The 24,010-nt window shown below is 42.0% G+C and overlaps 1 protein-coding gene across 4 annotated transcripts; it reads right to left on the bottom strand.

Annotated features, from left to right (window-relative positions):
- Positions 1–5,261: 5,261 nt before the first annotated feature.
- abtb1 (ankyrin repeat and BTB (POZ) domain containing 1) lies at positions 5,262–15,293 on the bottom strand. 4 transcript variants are annotated; one of them, XM_071348821.1, is made up of 12 exons: positions 15,110–15,293; positions 12,936–12,998; positions 12,783–12,838; positions 10,777–10,921; positions 10,423–10,582; positions 9,993–10,038; positions 9,504–9,620; positions 9,293–9,405; positions 8,950–9,048; positions 8,642–8,809; positions 8,333–8,533; positions 5,262–8,254 (listed from the first exon to the last, which is right to left on the bottom strand). In XM_071348821.1, the coding sequence occupies exons 4-12, from the start codon at positions 10,878–10,880 to the stop codon at positions 8,048–8,050; spliced, it is 1,215 nt and encodes a 404-aa protein (XP_071204922.1). In that variant the 5' UTR covers positions 10,881–10,921; positions 12,783–12,838; positions 12,936–12,998; positions 15,110–15,293; the 3' UTR covers positions 5,262–8,047. The 4 variants fall into 4 exon arrangements, with proteins under 4 accessions (XP_071204922.1, XP_071204921.1, XP_071204920.1 ...); XM_071348820.1 differs by lacking the exon at positions 15,110–15,293 and adding an exon at positions 14,611–15,079; XM_071348819.1 differs by lacking the exon at positions 15,110–15,293 and adding an exon at positions 13,642–13,923.
- Between the last annotated feature and the right edge of the window lie 8,717 nt (positions 15,294–24,010).

The following is a 24,010-nucleotide window of genomic DNA, read 5'->3' as shown; positions in this document are numbered from 1 at the left end:
CACCTGCTGACATTTTTCTGCACCCCAGTTCCTGTGCTTTCGTGCATAGTTGAGTCGCTTGGCCTTGTTTCCACGTCAGAGTTATGGATTTTGGGCCGCAAGTCTTCCATGAAGGCCACTTCTGACCAGACTTCTCTGGACAATAGATGGGTGTACCAGGGTCCCACTGTTTTCTGCCAATTCTGAGCTGATGGCACTGCTGGACATCTTCCGATTGCGAATGGAAGTAAGCATGATGTGTCTTTTATCTGCTGCACTAAGTTTCCTTGGTCAACCACTGTGTCTACGGTCCTCAACGTTGCCCGTTTCTTTGTGCTTCTTCAAAAGAGCTTGGACAGCACGTCTGGAAAACCCTGTCTGCCTTGACATTTCTGCCTGGGAGAGACCTTTCTGATGCAGTATAACTACCTTGTGTCTTGTTTCTGTGCTCAGTCCTGCCATGGTGTATGACTTTTGACAGTAAACTGTCTTCAGCAACCTCACCTTGTTAGCTGTGTTTGGCTGTTCCTCACCCAGTTTTATTCCTCCTACACAGCAGAAAGTTTCAGTTAATGATTGTGTTTCAACCTACATATTGAATTGATGATCATTAGCACCTGTGTGGTATAATTGTTTTATCATACACCTGACTACATGCCTACAAAATCCCTGACTTTGTGCAAGCGTACCTAGAAGAATTTATGCTGTTTTGAAGGCAAAGGGCGGTCACACCAAATATGGATTTGATTTAGATTTGTATTCTGTTCACTCACTTTGCATTTAGTTAATTGATTAATATAATCTATTAACATGGCTATTTTTGAAAGCATTCTTACTTTAAAGCATTTTTTCACACCTGCCTAAGATTTTAGCACAGTACTGTATATTTACAAATTGACCAAGTGGGTAACCTGGAAGGCAAAACAAATCAAAGTAAAGTCACATATTCAGGTAAGAAATGGTCTGATATCAAACTCTTGGTTCAGACCTTTAGGAGACATGGTACACAAACGGTGAATCCAATACAATTCTCTTCTCAATAATAGATCATCAGTGTCTCCGCCCCTCCATGGAGTCTTAACATGTTCGATGCCAATGTATCTCAAAGCGCTAATGTTGTGACAAGCCTCCATAAAATGCGCAGCCACAGGGCTTCTCTGGTAAAGGGTCCTGATATTACTCCTGTGTTCTATCCTTGTTTTTAGAGCTCATTTTGTTTTTCCTACATAGCATAGACCACAAATAAACTTGATCAGGTATATCACTTTTTTTGTGGAACATGTAATGATGCCCTTAATCTTAATGGCCTTTCCCGTAATAGGGTGACTGAACATTGTGCATTTGTTTGTGAAGTTACTGGGTGCATCCGCCACATCTATAGTTACCGTCCGGCACATTGTCTAGAAAGGTACTGCGTGGCACTGGTGGAAGATCAGACCTCACCACCATTTGACTGATGCTGGGGGCGCGTCTGAAGACTACCCACGGGGGTTCTTTAAACGTCTTTTCCAGTTGTGGATCAGTGCTCAAGATGTACAAGTGTTTTTTAATGATGTGCTTGAACTGTTTACCAAGTGGGGAGTACTGAAGGATCCATTGAATGCGTTGGTCAGGAGGGCGGGGAGGTTTGGGTGTGAGGCTGTCATCCTGGGGGATATTTTATAACATTTCCATGCGTCATGCAGCCATTCCTCTGGGTAACCCCGCTGTCTGAAACGCTCATCCAGATGGTCGGTTTGTTTGACATAGTCCCTTTGTGTACTACAAATCCTGCGTATGCGACTGTATTGACAGTCATCCGGAACAGCTGATGCTCTCATGCATGTTTCAGTGTTACTTGCCTTGAAGCAAGCATAGAAGTCATTTAGATCATCTGGTAGGCTCATGTCACTGGGCAACTCGCGGCTGTGCTTCCCTTGTAGTCTGTAATAGTTTGCAAGCCCTGCCACATCTGACGATCGTCGGAGCCGGTGTAATACGATTCAATCTTAGTCCTGTATTGACGCTTTGCTGGTTTGATGGTTCGTCGGAGGGCATAGCGGGATTTCTTATAAGCTTCCGGGTTAGAGTCCCGCTCCTTTAAAGCGGCAGCTCTACCCTTTAGCTCAGTGCGGATGTTGCCTGTAATCCATGGATTCTGGTTAGGGTATGTACGTACGTACAGTGACTGTGGGGACGATGTCATCAATGCACTTATTGATGAAGCCAGTGACTGATGTGGTGTACTCAATGCCATCGGAAGAATCCCGGAACATATTCCAGTTTGGGTTTATCAATGATATGATTTGTTGTTATGATAAATGGCATGAAGCACACTTGATTGAACATATGCTGGTATAACTGGGAATTTGTACAGAAGTAATCATCTTTATAATAAGAAATATCAGGGCAATGATGCAGACATTTTGTTGAGGTCCCAGTGTTCTTGCTCCTTCAGACATCCCATTCTCTCCTCCTGTTGCCATGGCAATTGTTTCACTCCTGCTGAAAATGAGAGCCCCTGAACAAAACTACAGTACGAGGATCCTCCTTGTTCTCAGAAAGAAAACGACAAACCAAGGGTTTCAAATGGCACATCACAAAATTACACACAAAGAGAGAATTCACCACTTGATTAATAACATGAGAGACTATGGGTGAAAAGTTGAACGCTGCACAGGGCAACAGTATGAGTAACTGTGATCTATACATGAGGTTGAGTCATGTAATTTGCTGATACGTACAACAAAAGCATTATGCAATCCCGGTACACTTAAGCCTTGTTAACATTCACTTGTCACAGAGTATTATATGTCTAAAAGTCCCCGAAGGGGAACTTTCCCATCACCTCTAAACTCAGAACCCAAGTTGCTAAGGAACAACTATAAAACCTCTGTGAAGACAACTCACTGGGGTAGTAACAAATTATATTGTTTATTTTGTCTTTTCAATATGTGTGGGAACCCAGCCAAGGGTTTTGTTTGCTAATGGATTGAGTTTAAGGTTGAACCCCACTTCAACATGCTTTTACAGCAGCTTTGCCCACAACTTATTCCCTGTTGCGCTTTGGCCTATTCTATGTCTGCCACCACTGAAAACCTTTGCCACCACTGAGCTCCATTAAGGTGACATATAGCTCTGCATCCCTTTCAAATGAGAATGATTATGCACAAAGGGAGGCAGAACACTGGAGACTTGCAGGCAAGGGCAATCCGTTTGTGAACACACACACACACAAAACACAATGGGGGAAGGGGGTACAGTGGCCTTGGTATGCCACCACACACAACCATCCCTCTTTCCCCTGACCTTCTTCGCACCTTTGTGGGCTTCTGATAAACTGGGATTAAAATGAAGGTTGGAGACAGAGAACCCTATGAGAGTCCCTGGCTGTGCACCCAGAGAGAAAACATTGCCAGGAGTATAGAGCCTTGGTAACAAGATAAATGGTTTGCATTATTGATTGAGGATGATAGATCAGTATGTTTACCCTAAATTACTGTTTTCCTCCCCAAAAAAATATATCTTGGCAATTGACAAACAACTCTTCTATCCTAAATGCTCCATCTCAGATGAGCAACTGAGACAATCTGAATGAAGAAAGGGCACCACCTTGAGGGTGTTGGAAAGTATTGACAGACCAGGCCTTCATATTCCACTTCATTCTCTATCTTCTAGAACAGGGATAATCAACTAATAGATTCAGCAGGGGGCCAACTTTTTCTTGAGCAGATGGTCAGGCAGCCGGAACATTATTACAAATAATTTGTAGACTGCAAATTGACTGCAAAAAAGCACAAACAGGTATAATATTTCACTAAAACAATAATTTAAAAACATTTCTTATATTTGTTTACAATCACATCTCTCTATTATACATGGGAATACTTTAGAAGAGATTTCCCAAATTAAAAATGTTGCTAATTTATTACAAATAAAAAACAGAAATATCACATTTACGTAAATATTCAGACCCTTTACTCAGTACTTTGTTGAAGCACCTTTGGTAGGGATTACAGCCTCGAGTCTTCTTGGGTATGACGCTACAAGCTTCGCACACCTGTATTTGGGGAGCTTCTCCCATTCATCTCTGCAGGTCCTCTCAAGCTCTGTCAGGTTGGATGGGAGCGTCGCTGCACAGCTATTTTCAGGTCTCTCCAGAAATGTTCAATCGGGTTCAAGTTCGGGCCACTCAAGGACATTCAGAGACTTGTCCCGAAGCCACTCCTGCGTTATCCTGTTGGAAGGTGAACCTTCACCCCAGTTCCTGAGCGGTCTGGAGCAGGTTTTCATCAAGGATCTCATTGTACTTTTCCCCGTTCATCTTTCTCTCCATCCTGACTAGTCTCCCAGTCCCTGCCGCTGAAAAACATCCTCACAGCATAATGCTGTCACCACCATGCTTCACCATAGAGATGGTGCCAGGTTTCCTCCAGATGTGATGCTCCAGATGTAAATGCCTGATTGGTGGAGTGCTGCAGATATGGTTGCAGAGATGGTTGTCCTTCTGGAAGGTTCTCTCATCTCCACAGAGGACCTCTGGAGCTCTGTCAGAGTGACCATCGGGTTCTTGGTCACCTGCCTGACCAAGGCCCTTCTCCCCCGACTGGGCTGTTTGGCTGGGCCGCCAGCTCTAGGAAGGGTCTTGGTGGTTCCAAACTTCTTCCAATTAAGAATCATGGAGGCAACTGTGTACTTGGGAACCTTCATTTCTGCAGACATTTTTTGGTACCCTTCCCCAGATATGTGCCTCAACACAATTCTGTCGCAGAGTTCTACGGACAAGTCCTTCGACCTTATGGCTTGGTTTTTGCTCTGACATGCACTGTCAACTATGGGACCTTATATAGACAGGTGTGTGCCTTTCCAAATCATGTCCAATTACTTACATTTACCACAGGTGGACTCCAATCAGGTTGTAGAAACATCAAGGATGATTAATGAAAACAGGATGCACCGGAGCTCAATTTTGAGTCTCATAGCGAAGAGTTTGAATACTTAAGTAAATAAAGGTATGTTTTACATTTTTTATACATTTGCAAAAATTTCTAAAAACCTTTTTTTGCTTTGTCCTCATGGGCTATTGTGTGTAGATTGAGGAAAATGTTTAATTTAATCAATTTTAGAATAAGGCTGTAACATAACAAAATGTGGAAAACGTCAAGGGGTCTGAATACTTTCCGAATGTACTGTACGTCCAACATATAAAAATCACCTGCGGGCCAGATCTTTAGACTTTAAGGAAAATGTGTTTGATAATATGTACTTGGAACTTTCAAAAAGGACAAAAACACCAATGGAAATGCATTTTTTCTTCATTTTTAATTGTACCTACAGCTTTGTCCATAATATATTATTTCACTTTCAAATAAAATGTATGTGGAGTCAATATTGCTAACAATGTGACAATGGTAAAACATTTCTGTTTTAAATAAAAGCAAAATACAGGAGTAAAAAATCTAATAAAATTGGAAGCACTGTCATGGCCCATCCTACTACCACACACAATCACGTCAACATCCAGAGAAAACAAGTTATATCCAATTGTAAACCGGGTGGTTCGAGCTGTGAATGCTGATTGGCTGAAAGCCGTAGTATATCAGACCGTAAACCACTGGTATGACAAAACATTGATTTTTACTGTTCTAATTACATTTGTAACCAGTTTATAATAGCAACAAGTCAGCTCAGGGATTGGTGGTATATTGCCAATATACCACAGCTAAGGGCTGTATCCAGGCACACCTTGTTGCATCATGCTTAAGAACAGCCCTAAACCGTGGTATATTGGTCACATACCACACCCCCTCGGGCTTTATTGGTTAATTATACCATGGCATTGTTGAATACTTGTTTTGGATTAATTTGAAGGGCATTCTAGAACATGCATTATTTCCCTATAACGCATGGTATATTTGCACGATATAATTCAATGGCTATAGTTAATTATTACATGTGCTATGTTTGAGCTGCTTTTGAAAGCAAAAGTCGAATTGAAAGCATTATTGGCATTGTTGAATTCGATTTTCATAATAGCAAACTACGACTGATGGTTTGGTTAGTTAAACTAGCTTGTTTGCTTACCAAGGTAACTACCGTCACTAACTAGTAAACTGCATAGCTATCTAAGTGGATGTTGAACACATTTCTAGCGGTAAATGTGCTAAATTATAGCCATGATATAAAATGGATAATCAAATCGGGGCTCTATGCGTTCTCTGGAAAATAATACAACTCAGCTGCACACCTTCCAATTTGTTCATTATTTTCCAGAGAAGGCATAGCCCCTCGTTGATTATCCCTTACATATTTATCAAAGCAGACTGGCTAAATGATTGATCCTACTTTGTGCATATAATGGGAAATCATTACTAACCATAGCGTGTTATCCTCTTAAAGAACAGTCCTCATAAGAAACTGTTAAATCACACAAGCTTCACAAACAAATAACATGTGTTTGTCTGTTCAGCATGTACAGGGGTTAGTATGTTATTTACAGCACAAGCCTATGCTTATCCAGTAGTCTATGTGGTAAAGTTGACAATGAAAAATACAGTTGTATTTTGAAAGTGACATATACATTGCAGTGGAATGTCATAGTTAAAGATAAGAGATATTGGGACTTAGATTGAGTTCAAAATAAAGTCATCAAAATTGCACTGTATTGCTTGTGGTTGGTTGTCTGCTTGTCCATGTACATGCAAGTATGCTTTAAGTAAATGAGGATCCATTGTGACTGCTGTGTGAAAATACTCACTTCCTTTTTACCCCACACTGTATACTGCATGCAAATTGAGGCTAAATGCATTTGCTGCATGAATGTGACTGACAGGATTCAATATCTAGTTATCAAACCAAGTAGACTACAAGTTGTGTCATGAGTTCTCTAATTTGCCAACTAAAAATAAAAAACACTTACATTTTGTAAATGATCTCGTTGGGTCTTTACTTGACTCCAGTCATAATTTTTTCAAAACTAAATCATAAAAACAAATTCATTACTTTACTCATGATTAACAGTAAAAGTTTCAATACATTGTCATATGCGACATGAGGCTGAATTTCTTTTCATTCTTTTTGGATTAAACAATATTTAACATAGCCATGTAACTAGCTATGGTTTCCTCTCCTAACACCTAAATAAGAAGCTACATTCTATAAAGATAAATCATGCATACACAACAAGAGTAATCAGCATGCATTTAGGCCTACAATATACTAGCACAAGATGAAAAATAATCAAAATGTCTTGCCTCTTAAGAAAAGCAAGCCGCTAAAACATAGTGTAACAAATTCATATCAGTCAGGAAAATCTGAAGGTAAAAATAAAAAGAGTAATGTCCATGTTAGGGGAAACATTTTTTTTGCTGTCATTCAGAATTCTATAATTATTCTAATTCATCACAAGAGTCAGATATTTGCTGTTTCTCTGAGTCTCTTTGTTTAAAAACAGAGATTTTCATAATTGGGTATTTTTCACAAAAATGCGAAGGTTCTTTAATAGCTACATTTCTAAGCCAACATACTGTAATATCTTCTGTGATATTGGGTCTACAATGTTTGTGGTCAGATGACCTGTCATTCCAAGAAAAAGACACATTACTTCAAAATAAAACCGCAAACGAAAGTATATATTACAATCAGAGTCCACACTCCATTCCTCACTCTTCATCCTCATCACATGGGCTTCTGTATCTGTGTGTTTCATTCATTCCAATGCAACATCATCCTCAACTTCTTCAGCAACCCTATCCTTGTCTAGCTACTCAATAGCAACTTGACGCCTCTAGTCCCTACATACTTCGGTCTTTGACATTCCAGGTCAATACTAGAATGTACCCAATAGACAAATTGTTGCATTATCAGCTTTCACATTATTCACAAAAAGGTGCTTTGCCCACCACCTGGTTGGGCCCAGAAGCATTTAAACTATTTGAAGTAAACACTCTTTTTGTGTGTATAATGTGAAAGCTATTTAATGTCTCCCCCAATACCCTTCAACAGTCCAATACAAGTCCTTCTTGCCACTGGTTGTGGCTAGCAGCTAGCTTAGCCAGTACTAGCCCTAACACACCCCCACACCTTCTCATTAGCATTCCAGACCGATGGTGGAGAGCAGCTGATCCAGGGCGTCCAGCTTCACGTTGGCCTCCTCGATGGCACTGAAGGTCTGAACGTTACTGGTGATGTGGAAGCGGATGTCGTCCACCAGAGGGATGGAGTCGGTCTCGTGTCGGTCCTCCACTGCCCCAGCATCCTCCTTGATCATGTCAGCAAACTCAGGCTGCTCTACCAGCTGTTGAGGAGAGGGGCAGCTGTCAGATGGGACACAGCAATGACCATCCTTGCACAGCCTATAATGACAGACACTCACCCTCTCTATGATCTTAGCCATGTACTCCGTGCACTGGTCCTCCAGACGAGACAGTCTGAAGAGCTTGGCTGTCTTCCACATGTGCAACACGTTATCCTCACACAGCATCTTGGCCAGCGTCTTACCACACAGACGCTTCAGCCCGGGGAGCAGGTACATATCAGCCACACACAGCACATCAAACACATTATCTGGGGACAGCTGGACCCAGGCAGAGAGAGTATTACAATACATTAGGAGAGAGAGAAAGACAAGACTCTGGTGAGTTCATAGAAATATCATCACTGCAGGAATTCTGTCTGAACTGACCTCCGTGTCGTCGCTGTATACGTAATAGAGGAGACGGATAAAGATCTCGTGGGAGATGTTGTGGATGGTAAGGACTGGGGTGCTGGGCTGGGACTGCATCATCTCTCCCTCACTGAAGTGGTCCTGCAGCAACGCCTTAAAATAGTCACTGCGTCCACAGAAAAACGCCTGTCCAGAGGGGATAGAGACAACTTGTTAGCCCATAATAATTAACTGAGGAGATGCATAAATAATGACTAATTCCAAAATCATAGCCTGACAATTAACTCATCTATCTTTGTACTTTGTTAGAGGTATGTGGAGCACACCTTATGACACAGGAAGTCATAACCTTCAACCCTGAAGCAAATGTCAGGGTAGCTAGGGAAGTTATCAGTTCTGTCAAATGGAAGCTCGCCAAATCCCACCTAAAGAAAAACAAAACAAAATGACAAAGATCCTTGACAATTCACTTATTATGAACAAAAGGTTTATTTACATCAAGGGATAATCATAAGTGGCAACCTTGAATATGATTAGCTGGTCCCACATCTGTTTGGTATGTGCTTTAGCCAACGCCTCTGACTATTCTTGCCATGCTAACAATGATAGTTAGAAGAGTTGGCTAAATCCCAAACGATGTGGGACCAGGCTAGTTTGTAATGTTCTTACTTTTAGCTCAGCAGGGAGGGCACAGTCTGCCAGTTGAGCCATCTCCTCCTGATGCTGACAGCTGTGAGGTTCCAGGGTCAGAACCTTTACACAGGTCCCTGGCTTATTGGAGACTATGCATGGAAGCAGACACAGAGAGACAGGTGAGACACCATGTAACAATGTAAATGTGTAGGCCTAATTTCAAGAGATTTAAGAAGAGGGAGCTTACCAAACTCATACACCTGTTTACACTTGCTCTCCAACTCATCAATAAGGTCGCCCATTTTGCACTGTTTGGCCAGCCGCTTGCAGTCCTCCACGTGGCTCACATCAATGTCCATACGACCTGGAAGCGAAAGCCGGTTAGCTCATAGCTTTGTAACACTAAATGTAGGCTACACAACTTTGAAAGACAGTGTATGCTGGCTCTTTATGATGCAGTCATGTTAGACTTTATGGATGCCATATCATCACCTTTTTAGAGAAAGACTGAAAATACCCTAATCTTCTGACTGGATCGAAACATCATTTACAATCACTGGGATGACTATGATATACTTAGACATCTTTAAATGCAAAATGCCATTTTACATACTGCACATTTGCCTAATCTTAATTAAAACGTCAACATGTCTGACTTCCATTATGTTAATTTGTGATCTTAGCCTAATTCTGCATTCATACATCTAGTTATACACCTCAAACAATAGAAACCAACCAGTGTAAAAATACTGCAGGATGGCACCAAAGGCTGCTGGGTTGATCTGAAACATGGTGGAAAAAAATGTTTTTTTTCTTAATCCATATGGATCTTTTACTGTGTTTACACTGTCACTTTAGATTCCCTTTTGGCCAAGTGAATGTTTTGGTAGCATTTATACATACAGCCATGATTGAGTTTGTTTCCACAGAAATTCTTACTGAAACAATCTTTTTAGTACATACTCCATATAATTCCTGTATCAAATGGTTTGCAATTGTGCTTGTTGTAATGACTCCTAAAACAATAACAAGGTAAATAGCATATTATAAAGTAAACACATTTATTAAAATCAATAACGGCAAATATAGCTACACCCCCCCCACCGTCCAATCCAACGTAATGCTGTCATGCCTATCTGAAAGAGGTGGTGTAACACAACACCTACCAAAGGGTGTTTGAGGGGGATCAAGTTCTTTCCTTTCCATTTGGTTTCAAACATGGCTGTGAAGTACTCTGAGCGAGCGCTCAGCACACAGCGGTGAGCCTGAAATGTCTCACCGTGAACCAGGAACTTGACGTCACTATACTGGCCCTGCTCCAGTAACCTAGATACAGACAGAAGGGGAGGACAGGGAGAAAGCAGGGCCAAATGAGTGTTGATGTTAGAGTTTCACTGCTTCTGTATAATATAAGCAGACAAACAGAAGTACAGGCAACACAGAATGAGGAAAACACAAAGCTAACGGCTATAAAACATTACGATGCAGTTAAGATGCATTGTAGCGTTACAGCGCCTTACGTGAGAAGAAAGTGGTCATAATAGTCCCTCTGCATGGCTTGGGCTGTGATGCACTTGTACTCTTTTAGGAGACGTCGGATGGAGTCACTCAGAGAGCCATACATGCATCGCTCTCCATCAAATGTGTTGGCTTCACACTTTGCTCCTGAAAGCCCAAATGGAAAACAGTGTACAGGTCACCTCCAAGACACAATTAATTGCATATAGGATAACAGTGCATTTGGAAAGTATTCAGACCCCTTGACTTTTTCCACATTTTCTTACTTTACAGCCTTATTTTAAAATAGATTAAATAATTGTTTTTCCTCATCACTCTACACACACAATACCCCATAAGGACAAAGCGAAAAACAATTTAGATTTTTTTGGCAAATGTATATATAAAAAAAAAAAACTGAAATACCTTATTTACATAAGTATTCAGACTGTTTGCTATGAGATTGAGCTCGGGTGCATCCTGTTTCCCTTGATCATCCTTGAGATGTTCCTAGAACTTGATTGGAGTCCACCTGTGGTAAATTCAATTGATTGGACATGATTTGGAAAGGCACACACCTGTCTATATAAGGCCCCCCAGTAGACAGTGCATGTCAGAGCAAAGACCAAGCCATGAGGTTGAAGGAATTGTCTGTAGAGCGCCGAGACAGGATTGTGTCGAGGTACAGATCTGGGGAAGGGTACCAAAACATTTCTGCAGCATTGAAGGTCCCCAACAACACAGTGGCCTCCATCATTCTTAAATGGAAGAAGTTTGGAACCACCAAGACTATTCCTAGAGCTGGCCACCCGGCCAAACTGAGCAATCGGGGGAGCAGGTAGCCTAGTGGTTAGAGCGTTGGACTAGTAACCGAAAGGTTGCAAGATCAAATCCCCGAGCTGATAAGGTACAAATCTGTCGTTCTGCCCCTGAACAAGGCAGTTAACCCACTGTTCCTAGGCCATCAATGAAAATAAAAATGTGTTCTTAACTGACTTGCCTAGTTAAATAAAGATAAAATAAAAAAAGGGCCTTGGTCAGGGAGGTGACCAAGAACACGATGATCACTCTGACAGAGCTCAAGAGTTCCTCTGTGGAAATGGGAGAACCTTCCAGAAGGACAACCATCTCCGCAGCACTCCACCAATCATGCCTTTATGGTAGAGTGACCAGACAGAAGCTACTCCTCAGTAAAAGGCACATGACAGCCCACTTGGACATTGCCTAAAGGACTCTCGGACAATGAGAAACAAGATTCTCTGGTCTGATGAAACCAAGATTGAACTCTTTGGCCTTAATGCCAAGCGTCACGTCTGGAGGAAACCTGGCACCATCTTTACGGTGAAGCATGGTGGTGGCAGCATCATGCTGTGGGGATGTTTTCAGCGGCAGGGACTGGGAGACTAGTCAGGATCGAGGGTAAGATGAACAGAGCAAAGTACAGAGAGATCCTTGAAGAAAACCTGCTCCAGAGCACTCAGGACCTCAGACTGGGGCAACGGTTCACCTTCCAACAGGACAACGACCCTAAGCACACAGCCAAGACAATGCAGGAGTGGCTTTGGGACAAGTCTCTGAATGTCCTTGAGTGGCCCAGCCAGAGCCCGGATTTGAACCCAATCAAACATCTCAGGAGAGACCTTAATGGCTGTGCAGCGACGCTCCCCATCCAACCTGACAGAGCTTGAGATAATCTGCAGAGGAGAATCTCCCCAAATACAGGTGTGCCAAGGTTGTAGCGACATACCCAAGAAGACTCGAGGCTGTAATCACTATCAAAGGTGCTTCAAAGTACTGAGTAAAGGGTCTGAATACTTATGTAAATGTTATATTCATTTGAATCCATTGAAAAAAATGTCTAAACCTGTTGACGCTTCAACATTATGGGGTATTGTGTGTAGATTGACGGGGGGAAACAATTTAATCCGTTAGAATAAGACTGTAATGTAACAAGACCCCCCCCCCCCCCAAACCCTGTTTTTAAACCATGTAAATGTGCTTTGACACTTGGGGCAAATTCCAGCTTTACCATTTGCCAACAGGTACTGGACCAGCTCCTCATGGCCACAGAGGCAAGAATAGTACCTGTGGAAGAATACATTGTTACATTACATTCTTAACAATGACCTTGTCAAATATATTGTGTGCAGGCTACATTCTGCAATATTAACTCCGTACTTACAACGGGGTGCTGTCCCATTTGTCTCTTACATTGAGGTCCACGTCTCTCTGTTCAACAAGATACCTTGACAGGAAAATGGACGGTTAATAGGCCAATACAGGCAGTTAAGACAGGTTATGGTAGAAACTGTCTTCATCTTAATGCTGGTCTCCACATGTTCACATTCCACACAAACAGTACAATCCTAACTGTATTCCAAATTCTAGACTGACAAACTACTTGTTTGATTTAACATAAGTTAACACCATATAGCCCTCTTTAAAAGGAATAGTGTTTTTTTATTGCACTCTTCACTAATAGATAGTAGAAGAGTTTGGAAAGCAACCTACTTAAAATTTGTATATCGGTCAAGATGAAAAGTTTCCAGGTTGGAAGTTGCCAGATATGTGCGCAGAATAAATAAGAGTTGTATTTATAGTTTCTAGCTAAACCTACTTTCATGCACATAAATTGAACCTAGTAATACCAAAACACACAAACACAATATCGCCACTGGCATGACTTCAAAGACCAGACTTCAACAGACCAACGCAAATAGCATAGCGTATGCTAACATAGGCACTAACGTTAGCTCACTGACAAATTTGCTAAATATTTGTAACACTACTACTGACCACAATGTTGTCTTTGTTTATAGCTAAGCACGCTAGATAACCTCATCCCGCTGCTGCGAACTACGCATTTCTATTCCACAGACTCCATTTACCTAACTCTGGAAATGTCGCCCTTTCTGCAACTTGTAAACAAATCGTACGCGTCCATCTCCGCAGCGTTTTCGGTTCTCTGTAATGCATTGAAACGGCCTGCCTGTTAGACAGGTGTGGATCCAGTTATAATTTCCTGTAAAGTGTAAACAATTGATCTTGCTAGCAAGTTCTTTCTTGCAGTGCAACTATTTACAGACTTATATTTCGATCACCAGTGTTGTTTTGCGGCTTATATAGTCACATGACCAGAGAAGGTGGAGCGAGATGACATTTACTTCCGTATTTTCTTGATGCCCTCTTCTCTGATAGGTTGACTAAACCACGGGTCTAGGATCAGATTAGTATCACACCCATAATCCTTACCAAGGGGCCAGAGTTCGTTTAGAAGCACAGTTTCGACTGCTTTTACAGTTTTATTTCGGTACTGCAGTTTAACTGACACGGCCCATAAAGCCTATTTCCATACACGGCCTCATAGAGAAGGCAGATTAGAAAATTCCTAATAAAACACTTTAGCCATCACCTTGGTCCACAAAACATCCATTGAATTATTCAAATAATTGTCGCAGAGGCCGTTTTTCCCCCCATTACTCACAGCCGAAGATATTAACATTTTATATTCATCCAATGTCTGCCATGTTTTTGGATGATGACCTGAAGGCATTGTTGCTGATGGTGCTGCTCCCTGTTGCCATGTTAATATGATATTCGGAATATAAAACTCTGAAATGTTCGACTTGCTAACTGATTGAACATGGCATGTGTATAACTACAACCAGTTAGCAAGTCGTAAATGTCAACATTTCCTAGTTCCGATTTGCACTTGATTTGCATGTTGGTCAGTATAAACCGGATGCAACCCGGATATAGATGGTCCATGATTCGGTATGCGAACATAAGTAGATTACGTTGAAAACAACGAGTGGACATCTTGGACTCAGATTTTATTATACCTCAGTGATCCTTACCCATATGAGGTTGCGGCACCTTAATTGGGCAGGACTGGCTTGTGGTAATGGTTGGAGCGGAATGGTTTCCATGTGTATAATGCAATTCCATTTGCCCCGTTCCAGCAATTATTATGAGCCGTCATCCCCTCAGCAGCCTCCACTGTCCTTACCCTAACTATTGGTGCGATGAAAAAGTATCTGGGTGTGTTCAAGCAGTAAGCCTAATGAATGCCGACTGTAGACAAAATTTGGCGAGTGAAGTCGGGGAGGTGCATCTGCGACAGCCGAAAGTCGTACACTGTAATGGTTTTCCAACAATAAGGCTCAGATCAACATAGCTGCAATTGCCTATAAACGTTTTTCTGTATAAATGTCTGAAACTTTTCCATATCCCCATGTCACACACTCACAAACTGAAAACATAATGTGTGTACAATGAATTGGTTAGAGAGGTCTCAAATATCACTTTCGTTTGTAGCTTTAGAATTGCGTCAAAGCTGATTCCTGTTTCTGTCACCTCTTTGGCCACGTCAGCGTGGGTCAAACAAAAACACCCTAATGATCAGTTGGTAAATACTGCCTCCCACAATTCAGGTGATGGCTGCATGGTGCAGTTGGTGAGAAGCAACTGCAGCGACTTCATCAAAAAGTGCATGACCTCTGGTCACATGATTTTTGTAAAGATCATGTAGTCGCAAGTTGGACAATGTTTCTAACCATAACGCAACACACTTTGAAAGGCGTCACCGACTTGACAAAACTGCTCCCCTCGAACGAGCCTTCTGGTTAGGGTAATTTATTCCACCCTCCGTGACAGCATTTTATCAAAGACAGTACAGTATGAAGATAGGCAGAAACTGTTTCCCCAATAGATATTCCGATCTTGCTTGTAGTCGATGTCATGGCGACGTTGTCTAGCTAAGCTCATGCGCAGAAACACGCCATCGGGTCTAACGGTCGTCTCGCCAAACTGCGCATGTGCAGGCCAATAAATATGAAAGTCCCTCCTTCGATATAAAGTTGTTTTTGAGTTTGTCACGAGGTTGGAGTAATAACGCGTAATAACGAGATAAGGTCACAAGTGTTTCCATAAAATATGTCTGGGTTTATACATCTTCTATTGTACAGAAAGTGAATATCTTAATCAATGGATAGTGACAGAATTAGATTACTTCCCAAACAAAGTCTAGTTTTTGTCTCCTCGGCAATAGGACGTTGTAGCTCAGCCTTTGAATCTCAAAGAAACTAAACAATGATATTCCCATATGCATCGGTGTCACGTCTTTCCCGGGTTTCTTTTACAGCTGTTTTTTAGCATAAAACATCGCGGACCAAAGCACTGTTATAGATCACTTTAATTTCGGATCAGTTTTATTTTCTTAAAAACCTTAAGCTAACAAGGAGTAGGCCTGTGCTGTTTGCCATTTTCTTTATTAAAGCGAGGCCTATGCCATACCTTCTCATACGCCTCAATTCAAGTCTTGGTTTTAACTTGACAGGCCTGCACTGACAGTGAGGTAGGCTGTTTAATTAAAGAGTGCATGGTGGGTGGAGAAATTGACTGACAAATCTATGGATATAGCAGCCTTTAGCCTAAAATAGGCTCCAACATAAAGTCTAATTAAAATGAAAACGGTTTAAATGAATTATGCCTACTTGAATTTGCCTTCTTTCATCACCATGAGCTGTCGATTTCTGACTCACCAGGCTGGGGAGACACACTGCAGGCCTGGTGCGCGGAGCAGGCACAGGACTCACCAGGCTGGGGAGACACACAGGAGGCCTGGTCCGTGGAGCAGGCACAGGACTCACCGGGCTGGAGAGACACACTGGAGGCCTGGTTCGTGGAGCAGGCACAGGACTCACCGGGCTGGAGAGACACACTGGAGGCCTGGTTCGTGGAGCAGGCACAGGACTCACCAGGCTGGGGAGACACACAGGAGGCCTGGTCTGTAGAGCAGGCACAGGACTCACCGGGCTGGAGAGACACTGGAGGCCTGGTTCGTGGAGCAGGCACAACCCGTCCTGGCTGGATACCCACTTCAATCCAGCAAGTGCGGGGCACCAGCACAGGACGCACTGGGCTGTGAAAGCACACTGGAGGTCTGGAGCTTAGAGCTAGCACAACCCCTCCTGGCTGAATCACCACTTTAGCCCGGCACATTCGAGGCGCTGACACAGGACGCACTGGGCTGTGCAGGCGCACTGGAGACACCTTGCGCAGAGCCGGCACAGGATATCCCGGTCCGAGGAGGCGCACTGGAGACCAGGAGCGCTGAGCCTGCACCACCCTTCCTGGCTGGATACCCACTTTAGCCCGGCACGTTCGAGGCGCTGACACAGGACGCACTGGGCTGTGCAGGCGCACTGGAGACACCTTGCCGGCGCAGGATATCCCGGTCCGAGGAGGCGCACTGGAGACCAGGAGCGCTGAGCCGGCACCACCCTTCCTGGCTGGATACCCCTCTTTACACGGCAGGTACGGAGAGCATGTACTGCACGCACCTGGCTGTGACTTTGCACTGAAGGCACGGTGCGTAAAACCGGAAACATGGCACTGGACCCGTGACCAACTCCGCTCGCCCCGCTCGCCAACCCGTGTACCCCTGTCGTGCTCTGCCCCTCTCGTGCTCTGCTGTTGCCTTATGCCTACACAGCACAGCCATTGGTTAGACAGCATACAAAACGTTTTTGATCAGCAAGAGAAGAGCAGGCCGGGCTCAGGGTTGGAATATCCATTGCATTGTGTTATGCAGCCCAGTTGTATTTACACCATCTCAGCAGCTGTCTTAGAAATATAACTTTGCTCTGTGATTCTCCGAACATGTATTTCATAGACTATAGGCTATGGATCATTTGATTGAGACCACACTAAATACTCTATAGGTGCAGTTGATATTGCGCGCCCAGCCTAAATCAGAGATGCACATCGATATATAGCTTAATAAGCAACTAATTCAAAAACACTGAGAAATATTGAAATGTCATCAATTACAAATTACATGACCCTCCCCTGGACTAGATTTTAAAATGCTAAATCCTCCCCATGGCTGAAATTTAAAAAGTATCACGCTCCATTCTCCTCCAGGTATCCGTTCTGCAAATTTCAATCCATCCCTAAGGAAGAATTTTTCTCTTCTCTCACTGCCCGTGATCTAGTGATGGGTCATTATTTTAGGGGATTTCTACACTGGCAATTTTAGAGGCTTACTATGTATCCGGAAAACTGTCACTTAATGAGCAAGTACCACAGACACCAGTCATGGGGTCAATACCAAGTGCGTTATATTGCTTGGCATATTGTTTACCCAGTAATTTATGTGAACAGATGTACATATAGTCTAATCCTTTTCATATTGTTTACCCAGTAATTTATGTGAACTGATGTACATATTGTCTAATCCTTTTCATATTGTTTACCCAGTAATTTATGTGAATGCGATGCTGACATGGAATCAGTTACCATACAGTAAGACACTTTGTGGACTCAATTTAATCACATCTGTTACAATTCCAAGGATGGTCACCGACTTGACAAAGGTGATTCCCTCGAACGGTGACCTCTCAAACCCCAAACCCTGGCCTGGTCTGCCCAGTGGGTTTGCCGAGTCTGGTTCGCAAGCATTCCTGGAAGTCTCGCAATGTTACGCATCTGGGTTTAGAAACTCTGTGGTTTTATAGACTGGCTAAATTGACCACTTGATGTCCCTATGATCGCTTTTCTCACTTCCTCATACTCTGAATGCTTGAATATAAAAATGCAGGTAGGCCTAGTCATAGATAAAACAGACTGGTATGTTTCACAATGTTTTATAACGTTTTTATTTTCAAGATGTGTATTGTACAATGTATCAAATTACAAAAAAAGGAAAAATATAAATATAGACAAATGAAGAAATAAGCTTGCAGCTGACTATACATGAATAGACACAATTCAGAAATGATGTCTGTCATGTAGGCTAATAATACCAAAAAAGGAAAACATTCAGTAACAAACAACAATAAGAAACATTATATTTGTTCCTCCTTCATATAGCCCAAACACAGCAAGCTTCTGTTTCAGCAGCTTGATTTCCAGATTAAGTTTTTTCCGTTACAACAGGAGGATCTCCTTCTTCAGTTCCAACACATCAAAATATAAGCCCTCATGCATGTTCACTGAAGTGATCCAAGTGAGGGGCCTAATTGAATGAGCCAAATGGGAGGGATCTGTAACCTGAAAACTACCTGTTATTGGCAGAGAGGTCTGAAACTCTTTTTGTTATTGGTTTATTGACTTATACCGCTTGGTGATGTCACCAGACAGGCCAAAACTCCATCCCACCAAAACAGGCTGAAATTTCAGGTGGCCTTTTCAAACTGCACTTACACTAAAACGGCATCATCATAATTTTCACAATTTCACAGTATTATTCCAACCTCATAGTGTAGAAATACAGCACCTTCAGAAAGTATTCACAACCCTTGACTTTTCCACATTTGGTTGTGCTACAAAGTGGGATTAAAATTGATGTTATTGTCGTTTTTTGAGAACAATCTACACAAAATACTCTGTCAAAGTGGATTTTTTTTTATATATACAAAAACTTTTTGGGTTGGAAAATAAAACACAAATATATCTTGATTAGATGAGTATTCAAACCCCCTGAGTCAATAAATATTAGTATTAACTTTAGCAGCAATTACAGCTGTGAGTCTTTCTGGGTAAGTCTCTAAGAGCTTTGCACACCTGGATTGTACAATATTTGCCCATTATTCTTTAATTATTATTATTATTTTTTTACATTTGTTTTGTGATATTTTTACCCCTTTTCTACCCAATTTCATGATATCCAACTGGTAGTTACAGTCTTGTCCCATCGCTGCAACTCCCGTACGGACTCTGGAGATGTCACGTTCTGACCATAGTTCTTTTGTATTTTCTTTGTTTTAGTGTGGTCAGGGCGTGAGTTGGGTGGGTTATCTATGTTTTGTGTTTTTATGTTGGGTTTGTTGTTTGGCCTGATATGGTTCTCAATCAGAGGCAGGTGTTTGTCATTGTCTCTGATTGGGAACCATATTTAGGTAGCCTGTTTTGTCTTTTGGTTTGTGGGTGTTTGTTTCCGTGTCAGTCGCCACACGGTACTGTTCCGTTTGATCATCGTTTATTGTTTTTGTTCCTGTGTTCAGTTTTTTGGATTTATATTAAAGACATGAACACTTACCACGCTGCGCTTTGGTCCGATCCTTCTACCACCACAGACGATCGTTACAGGAGAGGCGAAGATCGAGAGCCATGCGTCCTCTGAAACATGACCCCACCAAGCCACACTGCTTCTTGACAGACTGATCGCTTAATCCAGAAGCCAGCCACACCAATGTGTTGGAGGAAACACCATACAGCTGGCGACCAAAGTCAGCCATGGATCGAACCAGGATCTGTAGTGACGCCTCGAGCACTGCGATGCAGTGACTTAGACCGCCGTGCCAATCTCAATTTCATCCATTTTAAATTCAGGCTGTAACACAACAAAATGTGGAAAAAGTCAAGGGGTGTGAATTCTTTTTGAAGGCACTGCATATATAAAACACAGGTAAATCACGGTTTTGACTGCACTGGGCCTGGGACTGCACTGGGCCTGTGACTTTGACAAAAATACATGCTCAGTTGTCAAGCTGTTAAAAACAAGGATCTTGCAGGCAAGCTCTGAAATTCCAAGCATTAGCACTTCCCGAGGACGTTTGGAAGTGTCGCATAAAACTATTAGTAAGCCATACCTTACCTCAGCTATGGTTGCCTTCCTTGATGTTGAGTAATACGATGAGTTGTAATAACATAAGATTGTCAACATTCCTGACTATCAAATCAAATCAAATTGTATATACGTGTAGACTAACAGTGAAATTCCTACTTACGTATCCATTTCCAACAATGCAGAGTTAAAGATAAGATAAAACATTTAATAAAAAATAGTGACACAAGGAATAAATACTCAGTGAATAACAAATAAAATAAAGAGTAAAAATCTATATATTTTTTTGCTTTGGTACTATTTACATAATGTTGTAAAATTTCACAACTCTTAGTACAAAACTCAAAACAGACCATCAAAGAGGCTGTTATTTCAAAACTTTAAGCACATTCTCAATTGACTAAGTACAACACACAAAATCACACAGTAAATCTTTCACCAAACCTAATCAGTGTTTCATCTAGAAAAACCTTTCATATAAAGCAATTGCCTTTCACATTGCAATGCTCACTATCCTTTTCATATGATTCTCTTCTCATTTGTTTAAATACATTTGACTATCACTTAATCCAACTGTGCCTAATTGTTAATCACTTAACCATTTGGTAAACCTACAGACTTTAAACTGGTTTGTCTACTATATATGGATTTTGAGAACTGCAGAAATAAAATGTGTGTTTGTAAAGTATAAACATCTAAATGACATGTATGATACATGATAACCATACATAATAACTAGTCATTATTGCTAATTAATTTCACAGTGGTAACCAGAATTTGTCATCGTATAAAAGGGTGTGTGTGAACACTTGCAATTTCTTTCAACATGGAGCAGGATAGACAGCAAGGGAGAGGAAGAAATCAAAGAGCTCATGGACAAGGGACTCGTCAGAGAGAGGGTATGGGCCACATCAAAGAGATGGGCATGGGCCCCATCAAAGATGTCAAAGAGGTGGGCATGGACCCCATCAAGGAAGTGGACATCAGATAGAGGGAGGTAGACGGCAGGGAACTGTTGTGTCTAATGAAGTACGGGCCATCATGAAAGAGGCTGCCAGATTAGTACACCCCAATCTGAAAAGATAAACTGTCAATTTGATCGCGAGAACATTTCGCCAAGAATACCAGTAAGTCTGCAGGATATGCACTATGCTTTATCATTACATTTACAGTAAATTACATATTGTAATGCAGGTAAATTCACAAAACATGTTACAGTATGATCTATTGACAGTGTCCTCTGTTCTACCCTCAAAATTGACAGAAGACCCCATGGATGGTGGATATGGCCGTGTGCTGACCGACCAGCAGGAGTAGGCAGTGGAAATGGTGAGGGTCAGGAATGACATATGGCTGTTCGAAATAAAGCAGGTCATTGAGGAGAACGATGACACCTTTGCCAATGTGGCATTCATCAGCCTTCCAACAATCGCCCACCTTTTGAAGAGGCACCAGGTATTTATGAATCACATGAAGAGGTGGTGTCTTTTGAGAGAAACAACAACCGAGTAAAACAACCGAGGGCCGAGTATGTTCAGGTACAGCACTATTTACTGTATTACTGTTACTATTTGATGCACATGCTACTTCACAATATCATATTGGAACTATACTGTAAAAATAACTAACCAAAATATATCTTTAGAGGTTGATGGTGCCTGATGCTGCTGTGAATCATCACAAATATATCTTTGTTGATGAAGCGGGCTCTAACCTGGCCAAAACTCGGCGCCGTGGGCGGAACCTCATCGGCCAACGGGCGAATGTCCAACGTAGGGGAAACATCTCCATGTGCGCAGCTATTTCTGAAGATGGTGTGGTAGGACATAGGCCATTATTTGGACCCTACAACGCTGCACACAATGTGTTTCTCAATGAAATTGAGCAGGCCTATCAAGGTGAAGGGGTCACCTATGTCATTGTGTGGGACAATGTCAGGTTCCACCATGCAGAGGTGTTTCAGGCATGGTTTTGGGCCCATCCCTGATTCATGACCCTATACCTGTCCCCATACACTCCTCTTCTCAACCCTATTGAGGATTGTTTTTTCAGCATGGAGTTGGAAGGTGTACAATCGCCATCCCCATGAGCGTGCCGCCCTCCTGGCCACGGATGAGGCATATGACGACATCAATGCAGACTAATGTTAAACTTAGATTCGCAATGCCGAAAGGTTTTTCCCACGGTGCATGAACAATGAGGACATTCACTGTGATGTGGATGAGAATATATGGCTTATTCCACTACTGCGGTTGAGCCTTACAATACTAATTCCAAATGACAACTAAAGTCTTCTTATAGTAAGAATACTGCCAACAGATTCATTGAAATGGCTCTATAAATATTTGTGTTTGATATTTTCTCCATTTACAGAACCCTGTCAGGTATGAATGGATTTGACTCCTATTTTGGCACACAGCATAGTTTAGATGGATGTGACACACAAATGTTTTACCTTCACAGGTGTTTGGCATCTGGATCAGAAATGTTATTCAGTCCAAATCTCCTGATGTTAAAGGATGCAACCTCCATAACTCCTCAGACAGAGAGAGAACTTAGGTGTTAAACATTTACAAGGAATATATTTACAACACGTTAGTGAGTTAACTGTAACTGATGAAATAGTTAGGAAATTCTTATTAAAAATGTCATGTGTGAGAGGTATTTGTCATTTTTAATTGGGCAAAATCACGCAATCCAATATCTCTCTCTCTCTCTCTCACACACACACACACACACACACACACACACACACACACACACACACACACACACACACACACACACACACATATAAATAACATTGCAAACATCCACATCGACTCACCTATATGAGATGTGTAGATAATAGAGATAGGATAATCAGTCTCACACTGCTACAGTTCAAGTGAGAGCAGTGCTCAAAACCAAACCACACGGTTGGTTGTAGACAATCCAGTTATATCTCTGTTACTCTATCTGTGGAACTGTGATGATTGATTCATCTGCCTTCACACCTGGGCAAACCTGACAACCACCTGACAGCCACCTGACAGTGCACTGTAGTCACCCATTAGATGGGGAGGGTCAACCCATAATCATCATTGTAGTCACAGCTGAATGACAGTGAATAGAAGTGTCTGCCTGCATGCTGACAGACCAGTTTGTTGTTTACATCCTACCTCAGAGCTGCCCATTTGTCTACTAGAGAGAGCACCGTATGTGTCACTAGCAGCCAATGTTGATTCAAAATGTGTAGTTTTGTAGGTCTTATGTACACTCTTAGAAAAAAGGGTTCCAAAATGGTTCTTCGGCTGTCCCCATAGGAGAACCCTTTTTGGTTCCAGGTAGAACACTTTTTGGTTTCCAGGTGAACCATTCTGGGTTCCATGTAGATCCTTCTGTGGAAATGGTTCTATATTGAACCCAAAAGGGTTCTATCTGGAACCAAAAAGGGACAGCCCAAGTACCCTTCAAGGTTCTCGATAGCATTTGATTGACCAGTTTTACCTGAATCTTTTGTGCTGTGATCCAAGTTTTGATATGCAAAGTCTTGTTTTGGCTTTAATTATTTACATGTCAAGTTTCTAATCTTTTGGAGAAAGATAACGTTGCTTGTGCACACAAATTTAAGGTCAGTTATACTTTTTACCAATTTTGGGATATGGTTTGGATTTGAAGTTCTACTCACAACAAAGCTGTCTGGC

Source organism: Salvelinus alpinus, chromosome 17 (assembly GCF_045679555.1).
Source record: "Salvelinus alpinus chromosome 17, SLU_Salpinus.1, whole genome shotgun sequence".
Lineage (NCBI taxonomy): Eukaryota > Metazoa > Chordata > Actinopteri > Salmoniformes > Salmonidae > Salvelinus > Salvelinus alpinus.
Note: the sequence above shows the minus strand (reverse complement) of the source record. Positions and strands in the feature narration are given on the sequence as shown.